This window comes from Hyaena hyaena, unplaced genomic scaffold, assembly GCF_003009895.1.
Source record: "Hyaena hyaena isolate Hyena2069 unplaced genomic scaffold, ASM300989v1 scaffold_582, whole genome shotgun sequence".
Taxonomy (NCBI): domain Eukaryota; kingdom Metazoa; phylum Chordata; class Mammalia; order Carnivora; family Hyaenidae; genus Hyaena; species Hyaena hyaena.
In genome coordinates this window covers 508,920-522,114 of record NW_024081214.1, presented here as the reverse complement: position 1 = coordinate 522,114, position 13,195 = coordinate 508,920, and the positions used below count along the sequence as shown (strand labels likewise).

The 13,195-nt window shown below is 47.4% G+C and overlaps 2 protein-coding genes across 3 annotated transcripts in view; one reads left to right on the top strand and one right to left on the bottom strand.

The window, feature by feature from the left end:
- The window catches only part of CFAP44 (cilia and flagella associated protein 44), a 135,711-nt gene extending 129,711 nt beyond the window's left edge, over positions 1–6,000 (top strand). The window contains exons 34-35 of the mRNA XM_039256627.1: positions 10–144; positions 3,324–6,000. Of these exons, the coding sequence (XP_039112558.1) occupies positions 10–144; positions 3,324–3,512 (324 nt within the window). The 3' untranslated portion in view covers positions 3,513–6,000. The remainder of the gene's footprint in view (positions 1–9; positions 145–3,323) is intronic.
- A 1,297-nt stretch (positions 6,001–7,297) lies between these two features.
- Positions 7,298–13,195, bottom strand: part of BOC (BOC cell adhesion associated, oncogene regulated) — a 74,886-nt gene continuing 68,988 nt past the window's right edge. For both annotated transcript variants that reach the window (XM_039256646.1, XM_039256647.1), the window contains 5 exons: positions 10,937–11,158; positions 9,996–10,231; positions 9,711–9,799; positions 9,053–9,246; positions 7,298–8,041 (listed from right to left, as the gene is read on the bottom strand). In XM_039256646.1, the coding sequence (XP_039112577.1) occupies positions 7,854–8,041; positions 9,053–9,246; positions 9,711–9,799; positions 9,996–10,231; positions 10,937–11,158 (929 nt within the window). In that variant the 3' untranslated portion in view covers positions 7,298–7,853. The remainder of the gene's footprint in view (positions 8,042–9,052; positions 9,247–9,710; positions 9,800–9,995; positions 10,232–10,936; positions 11,159–13,195) is intronic.

Genomic DNA, 13,195 nt, shown 5'->3' with positions numbered 1-13,195 from the left:
GCCTGGCAGGAAAAGATTGCCAAAGTACGATGGGAGCTGATGGTGAAGACAAAGGAACACACCAAAAAGCTTCATCAGATGAATGATTTATGTATCGAAAAGAAGAAACTTGATTCTCGATTGAATACACTACAGAACCAGCAGGTACGTTACTTCTCTTCAGACCCTTTATCAGAGTTGGGGAAACTCTATAGAGGTAGCTATTCACAAGAATGTCAAGTACTGGGATTTAAACAAATTTTGATCTTAGACCACTTCCAGCCCACCTGGGTCCCTGAGGACAACAAGTGGCCAGTTCCTACTTTATAGGTGAGCCTGAGGGACTTGTATTGTATGCCTTATGGGTGCCATGAATTTACATATGTACTAATCTATGGGGTTTGCCTTGGCCCTGGAGAAATGAGATTATTTAGTACAAATGATACCAATATAATCCCTAAATTTGGTGTCAAATACCCATTTCTAACATTTGTTTATTTCATTTGATTTATAGTGGATATCTTTAATTGTAGGATCTCACATTACCTTATTAAAACATTTGTTACTTTGTATGGCTTCCACCTTGTTCATACATAATTCTTACTGAGACCAACATAACACTTAATACATAGTATATGGTGGATAATTCTTACTTAATACAGATTCTTCTGATTCACGGTTCACCTAGATGAGGTGCCCTCTAGCAACCTCACACATACATGACATATTTTAATTTTTTAATGCTTTTTATTTTATTTATTTTTTTATTTTGCTTTTTATTTTTTTTAAAGTTTTTTAAAAATTTATTTTGAGGGGGAAAGGCAGGGAGACAGAGAGAGAGAGAGAGAGAGAGAGAGAGAAAATCCTAAGCAGACTCTGCACTGTCAGCATGGAGCCCAATGTGGGGCTCAAACTCACCAATGGCGAGATCAGGACCTGAGCTAAAAGCAAGAGTTGGACACTTAACTGACTGAGCCACCCAGCTGCCCCATAGGACATATTTTAAAACATATGTCATATTCTTAGCATAGTATCTGAAAAAATGTCCATTGTTTCTCTTGGTTTTGCTTTGTTTTCTTTAAGCATCTTGGAAATGGTCTAAGCCAGGGGTTCTCTAAGTGTGGTCCCTTGAAGAACAGCATCAACATCACCTGGGGAATTTGTTAGAAATGCAAATTTTTGGGCCCCAGCTGTAGATCTACTAAATCAGCAGCTCTGGGGGAGGCACCCAGCCAACTACACTAACAAGCCCTCTAGATGATTCTGATGGAGGCTCAAGTTTAAGAATCACTGGTCCAAGTACAAGTCTAGAAGAGTAAGAGGATTTGGGAGGCTAATAATTGGAGATTCAATATGAGAGGATGACTGGAATCTGAATATTGAGGGCCTTTTAGCCACTCAAGAATTTTTGAGTGAAGAATCAAGATAGTGTTCCAGAAGGTTGATGCCTAAACAAGACCTTCACAGAATAAGCAGTCATAAACATTTTGTTGACTTTATGTGCTTTGATAAGTCCAGACATGTTGGACAGAAAAGAGTTTGAAGAGTTTGAGTCGAAGACTGGTTGAATGGGAAAGGAAATTTATAGTATATGTCTCTACACATAGCATATACATATATATATCTTTACACATAGGTATGCATATGGCAAAAAAGTAATATATTTATATGCATATTATCTTTACATAAGCTATCGCATACTACTATTCTCAAAATACTACTTTCCTAAGCTTAGGGTAGTTAAGCAACTAGCTCAGAGCTAATGCATGGTGCTTAGTTTTTAAACCAAAGTCTGTCTACCCCCAAAGCTGACTCCATTGCTATCATTCTTCCAACAATCTAGGCTTGAATTAGGATGTATAGATGGTGAGAACCAAAAAGTGTCAGAGGTCATTTCAAAGTAAGAATAGCCATACTTTGAGTGGATGTGGTGAGGAAAATGAGGGAAAGTTAAGGTGACTTCAAAGTGACTAGGTGCGGTAACACTGTGAGTGATGACGACATGAGCTGGTGCACCAGGTTAGCTACCAGTGGCCAAAAGCCCCATGGAGAGTAGCTGAAAATACAGGTTCTTTTCCTCACTTAGCAAGATGTCTGGAGAAGACAACTAAGGGTTTTAGGCTTAGCAGCTCTGTAACACCAGGGCCAATACCTCTGATTCTCTCTGATTCATTGAAGCTTCCTTCAAAGTCATATGATGGCTGCCTCAGTTCTAAGCTTCACATCCGAATGCAAATGCCAGCCTCTCAGGTCCCTTTCACTAAGAAAGCAGTGTTTTCTGCTTATATCCACATGGCCACCCCTAGATGGAAGAGAAACTGAGGAAGGCATGTTTAGCTTTTATAGCCCTTAGAGTGAAGGCGGGCAGGGGAGAGGAGGCAGAAGGGGTTGGGTAACAGTAACCCCTACTTAGCTATGATGTGAGCGAGTAGAGGTAATGGACAAAGCATGGGCTTTTGGCTCCAGATAACCTAGTTTTCACCCTGCTTCAAATCCTTAGTCATACAGTGTCAAGACCCAGTTGAATGAATCTCTCAGTGTCATGTCCGTATCTGTGAACCAGAGTAATGGCTTGTTCGGAGGTGTGAGGGGTACGTGAGATAGCACATGGAAAGCACCGGGCACAGAGTGGGTACTAGAGGAGTTATATCTTCCTCCCTTTAATGTGCCTTCAAGGTGTATTGAGCCCATACTTCTGTAACAAGCTCTAGGATGGGTGCTGGGTAGTGAGATCCAGGCCCAAAGGCCTCTTCTCTTACAGGCACCAGATCTCACAAGACAGGCATCAAATAGGCATTTAGGTTGAACCATATGCAACTGCCACTTTTTTAATCCTGAAAAAGGAGTCTCAGATATAAATTTCTGTGGTTCAATGTCATAATCACAATGATATATGAGGGATGTTCTGAAAGAACATAGAACAAGAAGCCCTTATCTAGTCCTCAGGGCAAAGGCCTCCCTAAAAGTGATGTCTGAAGCATGAGCAGGAGTTGGCTGGACAAGGGAGGAGTCAGATGAGGAAATAAAGAGATTTCCTTTTTGGAAAACAAACTATAGGCTGTATAAAAGAAGGAGCTGCCTTGTCTTTCATAGTTGCAGTGCTGAGCCCTCCTTATTAGGAGTGATGGACAGCTAGCTTAATGGGATTTCCATTCTAAGAGTTACTCATTAGGCCAAAGGGACACATTTCTGATGGTGGAATTTCAGTGGAGGACTCGAAGGCCCCTTAAAATAAGGGGCGATGGGCATTTAAACTGACTGAGGTCGGCACCGCTAACATTAGGATGGGGAATTTTTCACATTCCAAAGGATGCTTAACACAGGGAGGTGTTTTCTTTCAACAGGGCAATGCCTTCCAGGGCCCTCGGAAAGCAGACATTGCGGCGAGACAGAAGGTCACTGAACTGATCCAAGTCCAGGCAGAAAGGATTTTGGCCTTAAAGGAAGAGATTTCTCTTTTGCGTAAGAAAGGTGGTCCTATTCTCCCTCCCATTCAGCCTCCACGACAGGAGATGAAGCCCATGGACTTTTAAGTATGCTTTTTTCTCAAATCCATCCCAGATTTCTGACATACAGCTTACCAGAGAAGTTCTTTGCTGCCTGCAGTAATCCTATTATCTTAAAGTGAACTTATCTAAAAGTCTAAGACCAGAGCCAGTCATATAGTATTGACGATTTTTCTCCAAGTTGGTTAGCTTAGACCAGAAGACAGCACCAACATCTATTTCCCACGGGACCGAACCATTTTAGATGTTTGGAAACTACTGGATTGAATATGGAGTCTCAGAGAAGGCTGTATCTCAGCATCTGCGATATAGCATGTTTTGGGAAATTTGTTTGGTTCTCTGAATTTTTAGCCATCAGCAGGGAAAAACTAGCAATTTGCGAGAAAATATGCTTTTTTCAATCGTTGGAAAATAAACTCTGTTGTTAAGTATTCTCTGCGAGGATGAAAAAAAAGCACAAACTATTCAGCCAACAGTATCTTAGCATAAGAAATGCAAATTAGGATTCTGACCTTGTTAACTTCACAGAGCAGTTATTTGGGAGCTCAGGATGCAGGAAATGCAGACAGACAGAACAGATCGCTCTGGATTGGCAGGAAGCAGGAGACTGCCTGGCTTCCTGAATCACCCCTCGTGTCAGCAAACTCCTCAGCTCTGAATGGAGCAGAGGAGTGTGTTTTGCAAAATGGCCAACAAGGAGGCTTTTCTCTGTAGATGTCTGCAGCTCTAACAGTATTCTAAGTATTCCCGTAGCTTCTCAAGTCCTGCGCCATTTTTGTTATTTCTGATGTAGATGCAGAAGTAAGGAATGATCACATCACTCTGAGAGATCATCTCTAACCATGGCTTTTGATTCTGCATAATGTTCTGAACTAATTTGAGAGTGTCCTTTTCCGTCCGGGGGGTAAGTGGTCATGGCCGTAACCCATCTAAGAATGATGTGATATTTGGATTCCTATTAGGAAGAGAACATAGCACTTTAGATCCAGTGCTCTGTGGATCCATATTAATGAGCTACCCCATTGAGCTGTCCCAGAATAGAAGTTGGTCCCTGAGAAGGAACGGTGAGGAAAGCAATACTGCATCAATGTAGATGGTCACTCAGCAATGTCAAGTCTTCCTAACCTGTGACTAGCCTGATCTATACTCCAAATTAGTTAGGACTTGTTTCCTTTCAAAGATTCTTTCATGTTCCTATTTAAGAGATGCGAATAGTCTGTGCCTGTTGTCTTTGGTGTAGTAGCTCAACTACTGGAGAGCACCCTCCATCACTTTCTCTGCTGTATGCCCTAAACGATGTGTGCCTTTCAAGCATTTAAAAAAATGTGCTACTCATAACTCTGAGGGTTTTACCTGTTTACTGCCGCATGAAAAGTTCTCCCCCAGACATTGCTTAAAACTACTCATCTCACTTGGTTTCTGAGGGCCAGGAATTTGGGAGTCACTGAGTGGCCTGTTTTGAGCCCAGAGTCCCTCACGAGGTTACCGTCAAACTGTGAGCTGGGGCCGCAGCCATCTGAAGCTTGGCTAGGGCGGCAAGGGCTGCTTCCAGCCTCACTCGCTTGGCTGTCCGGCCGCAGGCTTCCGCTCCTCGTTGGCCTCCACAATGAACAACTGCCTGGATAAAGTGGTTGGTCTCCGAGGAGACGCCATCCCCTAGGAGGCAGTGAGGGCCAGGGGAAGTTACGTAATTTCCTGGGCCTCATTTTATTATCCAACAAATGAAGGATTTGGAGAAGTTCTCTTTCCTGTTCTGAAATTCTGTGACTCTAATTGCAGCAAGAATGACTTTAGAATCCGTGGGAGAGCCGTGGCAAACAGTCCATGACTTTTTCAATTCCGTATAAACCAATCAGGGTTGTTACTGTTTTTCCCAAATCAAACTGGACTAAACCATCATTTAACTCCACAAAATTCAGGCCTTCATCCAATAGGCAATATAGTTAACACTCAGTTGTTTTTATGAAGTGGACAAGATCTATAGCTAGCTTTAGTTTCATTTCTACTTGACTCCAGACTTAGTCTTGAATCTGTAATAACATATAGCATCGGAGTCGGGAAATTCAGCTTTGGTGGGGGAGAGGAACTTTCCATGTACTCCTGCTTCCTGATCAAACTGTTCTCTACATCTGCGTGTGTCTCAGAAAAGGCTGCCTTATCTCTGAGAGGCCAAAATTCATCTACATTGAGTTACCTGTGGGTCAACTGCTAATGTAACTTGGCTATTTTGAACCTTCGTCCATAGTATCATCATAAACCAAAGCTGGAAGAAAAAGCTGTAGAGTGCGGTCTGTCCATCACTGTTACTCACTGCTTGCCCAGTCCAGCTATCAGGTCACGGAGGACGGCTGTGCCCAGAGAGGCCTGCGCGCCCCGAGTGGGGCTCTGTACCCCTAACCAGCGCCTGCCTTCTAGGTCTTACTCCTCCTTTGGTAAATTAGACAGCCTTTGCAGGCCGAATCAGACTTTTTAAAGGCACTATAATAATTAACCTGAATCTAAAGGAATAGAAAATACAATGAAATTGAATATTTCGCTACTTCATTTTCTAGGCTAAAATTTAGAGACCTCAATGGCCTTTCCTTTTTTCCTGCAGCTGGCTCAGGTAAACACACATATTTATCTCATTTAATGTGCCTTGGAAGTGCTTTTTCTTTCCTAGAATTTTTTTTCGAGAGCTAAAATCATTCAGTATTGTTATGGTTCCAGGGCTGTATAGAAAGTAATTTTACGTATCCCTTCCATAAAGTTCATGAAAACTCACTTTGACAGCTACTTGGGATCATCAAGGAGAGGGGAAAAAAACTTAAGCCAATAGGCTAGGAGGTGAGTTACAGCTTGGACCTGAGAGGCCCTGGGCTACCTGAGTAAAGATGGAGAGCCTTGGCTCTCTCCCCCTCCTGGAAGTGACCTCTATGTCCTCAGTGCAAGGTTGTGGCTCAAGTTACATCCTCCTCCTCCTATCATTTCCATGTTCCTTACAGGCCTTCATTTGATTTCTTAAAATATTTTTAAAATACAGCTTTTCTGAAGATCACGATGCCTCTCGATGAGAGCTCTTTATCCAATTTAGTTGTTGGAAAAAGCGTGCAGGAAGCGAAGCGCAGGCGCGGTATTTCTCCCGGCCAGTAGAGGGTGCACTTGTCCTAGAAGCTTGTTTCTCCCGCTGGTGTCTACTGGAGGGAGGGGAGTCTGGCTCTGGGACCCTTAACCAGCATTTCATCTGTAACCCACCTTTACTGAAACCTAGAACATACTTTCCCCTCACAAGAACTATCTGAATGCTAGCGCTTTCACTGCAAAGCTTCAGCCTCCAGCTGGTGCCAGTTGCACGTATCGAGGTTGATCCCGAGAGTAAATGTTGATTTTAAACGGCCAGGGAGTCAACTCCTCTGGCAGCGTTGGTCTATTGTAGGAATGATGGGAAGTGGATTTTACCGGGCACCACGTGTGCACGTGCAGCCTAGCACTTTAACTAAAGGGTATTTGGGAGAAAGTACTTGGTCTTCCACACATATCTATAGAGAACAGAGAAGTTTCATTCCTTTGATGAGACCAAAGCGTTCCCTGAGTCCAGCCAGTAAGAGACTGCGAACCTGCTTCCCCTTGCCTCCTTCACACGATCTCCCTCCTGGACTAAACAGTTACTGCCACAGTACTTAAAAAGGCAGAAAAATTAAACATCTACCTTTTCCAGATCTCAGCTCTTGACGGAGCTAAAAAGGTCACAAGTGGAGGTTTTCTTCAAATATTCAAAAAGTGGATCCTAACGTTTAAAGAAGATGCTGACTCACAGGTGACTAGGCCGAAGGTTACAGGGAAGACTAAACATGTATTTAGAAGTTACAGTGTTTGTTTTTACAGAGATATGCTGCCACAGAGTATTGATTCTGGAAGGTTTGTTAATGCTTATAGGACTATACACATCTCAGTCTATTCTCGTGGGCATCTTCTGAAAACGCTGCCTGTAGTACCAGGTCCACTGGTCTTCATGAGTGTCTTGGCCTGTGACACCGTGGCCCTTGCTCTTCCCTCATCGTCATTGTGAACAGCGCCCGAGATTCTTCCTTTCACAAGCTTTTCTGGGGGCCTTGTGCAGCCTCCTGGGTGGTGACAGAGGTGGCAGGCCTGCCTTCTCAGTCTGTGAGACTCTTTCCCAGTTGAATCCTGTATTGTGGCTTCTTTGATTCCCTTCTCATACCTCAATGGGGAGGATTCCCTACGTCTCTCCAGAATTATAAAAACACATATACATTTATTTACAGATGCATAAATATATAAATATGGCTATTATAGAAAAATAAATACCAATTTTCTGTCTCTTTTTAAAAACAATATATATAGTCTTTCTGGGATATTGGTTTCTGTCTAAATTGTAGGAGGTGGTGTTTCAAAAGATACATGCAGCGGTGGGCTGGGGGAGAGCCGTATCCCAAGCTCCTGCCCTGGGTAGGTGCCTGTGGGGTGCTGGGGACACCAGTCTCCTCCACCCACTTGGCAGGAGTTAGGACTGTCCACCTCTTCAACTGGGACAAGGCCCAAGCAGCACGGGGGCCCTGGGGGAAGAGAAAAGAGGGAAACATTAAAATCCAGAGCTCAGTGCTACTGGGTCAGTCTCTCTCTGTGATGGCAGTTGGTTAGACAAGCCCTAAAAGAGAGACAGAAACATACAGCCATGACGACACTGATGCTCCCTTTAAGGCCTCAGAGACACGGGGTGGGCCACTTGTCACCCGTGTCCCACCTACACATTTCAGTGGTGGAGCCACAGGGGCTCCCAGCCACTTAGCCTGTACCCTGGGGCAGATGAAGTCAGCTAAGCCTTGAAACGTGGAAGAAAGAAAGCCCTGTTCTTTCCACATGAAGCAGCTAGTCTACCTGTCTGGTAGGATTTCTGGGCATAATCACACCCTAGTGGGGGTGTCCAGTTTTGATGATGTTGGGGTCTAGCTCCAGGAGGTACTGGTCTTAGAATTTTATCTCGCAGAGACAGGGTCTAGGACCTGTGTGCGAACGGACCGTTTGTGCTATGGGAGCTAAGAGGCGTTAGCCGACGGTCTGGACCAGCCTGCGCTGACCCCCAAGAGCCTGGTACAAGGGAAGATGGTGGGACCGGCGGTGCGCACGGAGGCTCGCGGAGAAAAAGTTCTGTGGAAGCACAGCATTAGGATGATGTGAGAACTCCGCTCTTTAACGACTGATACAATCTCATTCCTTCATTAAGAGACAAGACCCAACAGAGCAAGGTAATGAGAGAATGCCTCTTGGTGTGAGGAGAGGCAGAAGGAATTTTTGAACGGTCTTGAAATGCCAAGACCAAAAGGGCTTCTTTCCTTGAAATGGAGACGTGTCCTCTCCTGGGCCTTTGAGGGCACAGCTTGCCAAGCTGGACGTGGACCCAGCTGGTTCACCCGTGTCGATCTGCGGGACCGTGTCTGTCACTCCCAGTCTCTCCCACAGGAAAACCGTGGATGACTCTTCATGCCACCTCTCTAGGCCACTGCTGGGTTGTGGACGCCTGCCTCATGCCATCCCCAACCCCTTCGATTTCCTGCCCTGGCACCAACCTTGGTGAAAAAGAGGGTCCCAGGTGGCTTCCAGCCTAGGACCCTGGGGTCCATTCCTCATGCATGACTGGCCCGTGGGGGCAGGCTGCTCCTGGAGGTGGTGACGGTCTTGGTGGGGCTGGAGCAGCTGGTGAGTGGAGCCCTCAGGCAGTGTATACAAAAAAGAGTCATCCTCCGTGCTAGACTTGGGAACCCTGCAAGCACGAGACCAGACACAGAGGTGAGGTGTGGGCAGAGCGGGCCTGCGTCCCCAGGGCATGGCTGCTGCCTTGAGGGCATCAGAGCTGGTCAGGGCTCAGCTGGGGCAGGGACTACTCCCCTTTGAACATTAAGAGGTGTCATAGCACCACTTCTCTGGGTCATTCTAGTCTATTTCCATTTTATTCCTGCACGTTCTGAGTGTATAAGAGGATGGGCAGTCAGATGTCCAGAGGCGTGGGGACAGAGCCAACTCCATGTGGCAGCTCTGGCCTGCCAAGGGAGGGACAGATTTCTGGGAGGCCCACCTATGCCTCGAAGCAGAAAGGGCATTATAACTGCAAACTCCACCGAGGAGAAGGGTCCAGCTAAGCAGGTTGTCAGATGTGGGTCCCCTGTCTCCTCTCCGTGACTGAGGCTGGGTTTGAGGGGAAGGCGGGGGTGGCGGGGGCTCAGTTACCTAGGCTTCTGGTGGCCAGGTGGGTCATATCCAGTTCCAAGAACGGTCTGCTTTAGCAGGCTGCTGGGGTCATCCTGCTGCTCAAAAGATTGAGTAACGAAAAGGTCACATCATAGTCTGAATGACTTTCCTGTTCAGTGTTCAACAGAATGAGCTGCTCCTGACTAGAAGCCAGACACAGCAGCCCAGGGTTAAAGACTAGGAGGGAGGGAGCCAGGAGGCAGCCCCCCCTGCTCCCCCATCCCAGCCCCCACCTATTTGCCCACATTCCCAGGACCACGTTACCTGCCGAAGCGCCCCTGGGCAGGGCTGCGGAGGCTTCAGGCCTGGGTGGCCCATGGCAGCTGCAGGGAAGCCCCTGTTCATGTGGATCCCACTGGCACAGGCACGTCCACCGGTGCCACTGAGGTAGGGCTGCCCACCGGCTCGGTGGCTTGCGAGTCCTCCCAGTGGTACCATAGTGTATTGGCAGGAGGTGGACAGAAGGGCACTTCGAGGAAAACCCAGGTCTGTGGTATGTTCTGGAAGGACAGAAGGACAGAAGTACGCTTAGGCCAAGGGGGCCCAAGGCAGCCTCTGATACCACTGAAATCTCAGGAAATTTCTGATCAGAGGGATGAAAATATTCTCTCTCAGAACACTCTTCCAGTCACCCACTTCGCTAACATCTAGATTCTTTTCTTCGGTGGGGAGAAAGGTGAGGAGTGAGAAGGGCACAGGTTAGGAGAAGGACACAGTGAGTGAACAGAAGGAGCAATATTTCAGTCAGACAAACTGGCCAGATGTGTTGTCACTTGAAGCAGAAATCAGTGAGCACAAGGACAAGAGGGAAAGCCCAAGGGGTCTACAGACACAGAGAGGGGGCAGCGAAGGGGTGGGGTCCGTTTTCAACATGAGCATGTGGTCAGAACAGCAGCTTCAGAATTTACAAGGAGTTGGAGCCAGACCAGCACTGAGGTCCAGAGATGAGGAGAGGACAGAACACTTGCCACTTCCTACGTTCCACCCGCCAGGGTCCACGAGCCGGGAGGAAAGGGCCCAGGCTTGGTGTACTCTGATCTCTCCGAGCTCTGCGGGGGGCCTGGAGCTTACGCTCTAGTGCACGTGAAGCAGGGCACCTGCAATCCTGCCTGGGGTGGAGGCCTCCTCTGCCTCTGGGAGCACGCCCCCTTCCCTCCTCCCCTCCTCCCCAGGCTCCTTCCCCTTAGTGCTGGGGGGTCACTCACTCTGCTTAGACCAGGCCCTCCACAAACAGAAGGGGATGAAGGCGACGATGATGAGGACGATAGAGCCCAGGACGACCCCAACAATCAGGTAGGGCAGGTCGCTGGAGCGTGCCACCATGGCCCCGGTGCCCACCGGCCGTTCTATGGTCTCAGGGGGTGGCAGCTGAGGTGGGGCCAGAGTCAGGGGTGGGAGCCGACCAGGGTGACCAGAAGACTTCCGGGCTGTAATTGTGGATAAGACTCACTTCAGCTTCGATTCCTTGACATTTCTCTCACAGCAAACAGGAAACACCACCAACAAACCTGATTCCATGGGTGTGGGAAATGGGGTCAAACACACAAGGCAGGGCCTCAGACTCTATTAGATGAGTGTGGTCTCCAAGCTCAGCACGAAACTGGCCTCTGATGGGAAATTTGGTGCTGCAGGACGGTACTGGGAACGGAAGATCTCACCTGGCAGATTAAGGGATGCACGGGCCTAGGTCTGAGCCTGGGCCTAGAGCAGGGAGATGCATGCAGGTGGTGAGACTCTCCAGCACAGACGGTAACTGGGCAACACCAACTCAACAAGATGGTGACTCCTCCCCGGGTTGTGCTACTGTCAGGGTGTGCCTGACCTTGATCACTCCCTTCCAGAGAGGCTTCCCCCAGGCCTCTCCCACAGCACATCGGTGATTTCCTGCTACCTCTCCGAAGGCTGCTGCTTATGTTTTTCTGTCTTCTCCTTAGAGCCAGGAGGCTCTCTAATCCCTCCCAGGCTACGCACCCTGTGCTCTGTTCTGTTCCTGTGACTTTAACCTGTGTCCCAATGACTGCCAAGTACCCGTGCCCAGGGCCCTCCCCTGCTGGGAGGCCTGCTGCTGCTCTCTGGGCATCTCGGAAGAATCCACTGCAGGGAGTCACCGAGTGCTTCCGCCGGTTCCTTCCTGTCTCGTGGGCTCTGCTGCTCTTCTGGCTTCCCCAGTTCAATAAATGGCACCATCACCCATGTGTACGTTATGCCGGACACCTCATGGTTCGCTTTGAACGAGGTGTTCAGCCCTGACATGCTAGCAATCCCTGGTGCCACCTGTACATGGCCTCAAAAGAGACTCAAATTTGGGGTGGCTGGGAAGCTCAGTCAAACACCTGACTCTTGATAACAGCTCCATTCATGATCTCAAGGCTCATGAGTTTGAGCCCCACATCGAACTCGTGGGATCCTCTGTCTCTCTCTCAAAATAAATATATAAACTTAAAAAAATTAAAGACTCAGACTGTCCCTTCTCTGTACCTGTACTTCTCAGCTCTCTCCTGTCAGCCCATCACAGGTGTCCCGTCAGACACCTGTGAGCTTTCTCGACCTCACAGCCACAGAATTCTCGGTGACCCAGTGCCCACTGCCATCCCTGGCCACTCCCTGGGCATTCTCTCTCTCTCTCTTTCATCCTCCTTCCCACACCCTTCAACCACCTGGCCCTCCGGACCAGAGCGAAGCCTTTGTGGAGCCTCTGCTCTTTGTCCTGGGCACTGTGTGGGAGGCCCCTGATACATGCACAGCCAAAAGTCCTGGATTTACCCCTCTCTTCACTGTGTGCGACAAAAGAGGTTAGGGAGTGCACACAGGAGGTGCTGGGTATTTGCTGAATAAGTGAAAGGGTGCAAAGCTAGAAAGAAAATGTTACCCATGCAAGGAAAATGGGTTCTTTTTTCCTCTCCATTCCCGTTCCTTTGTGATCCTCTCCTGAGGGTCTTCTTTACAATACACTCAGGTTATACACTTGCAGTGTTTGCAAAATGGAGATGGAGATATCTATACACTTGACCGGTGTGCAAATATTAACAAACTTTTACGTGAAGATGTTTAACATGCTTTAGTGCAGAGAAAGAATCTGGGCTTGTAGTTAAACTTGACCCAGAGTGTGCTCTACACCCCTAACTGGCTAAAGGACCTTGGTTAAGATACATCATTCCCTGATGCTCAGTTTCTTCCCTAACACATGGGGTTGTAATTAAAATAAGTAAACCAAGCAATATAAGTGCCAAATTTTATAGTAATATAGTGTTTATACAAAGTTCTAACTTAAGAATGGGTTCTATTCCATGAGTTCATGGATGAGTTAATTCCCAAGTTCCCTGAAGCCACCACGAAGACAACCTAATTCATACTTGGGGCACAGGCAAATGAAGAGAAGGGTTAAAAGTGACAAAGTTTAGGGGTACTTGGACAATGAAGAGTCTTCATGGGGAAGAGATGCCAGCATACCACGTGGAACGGTG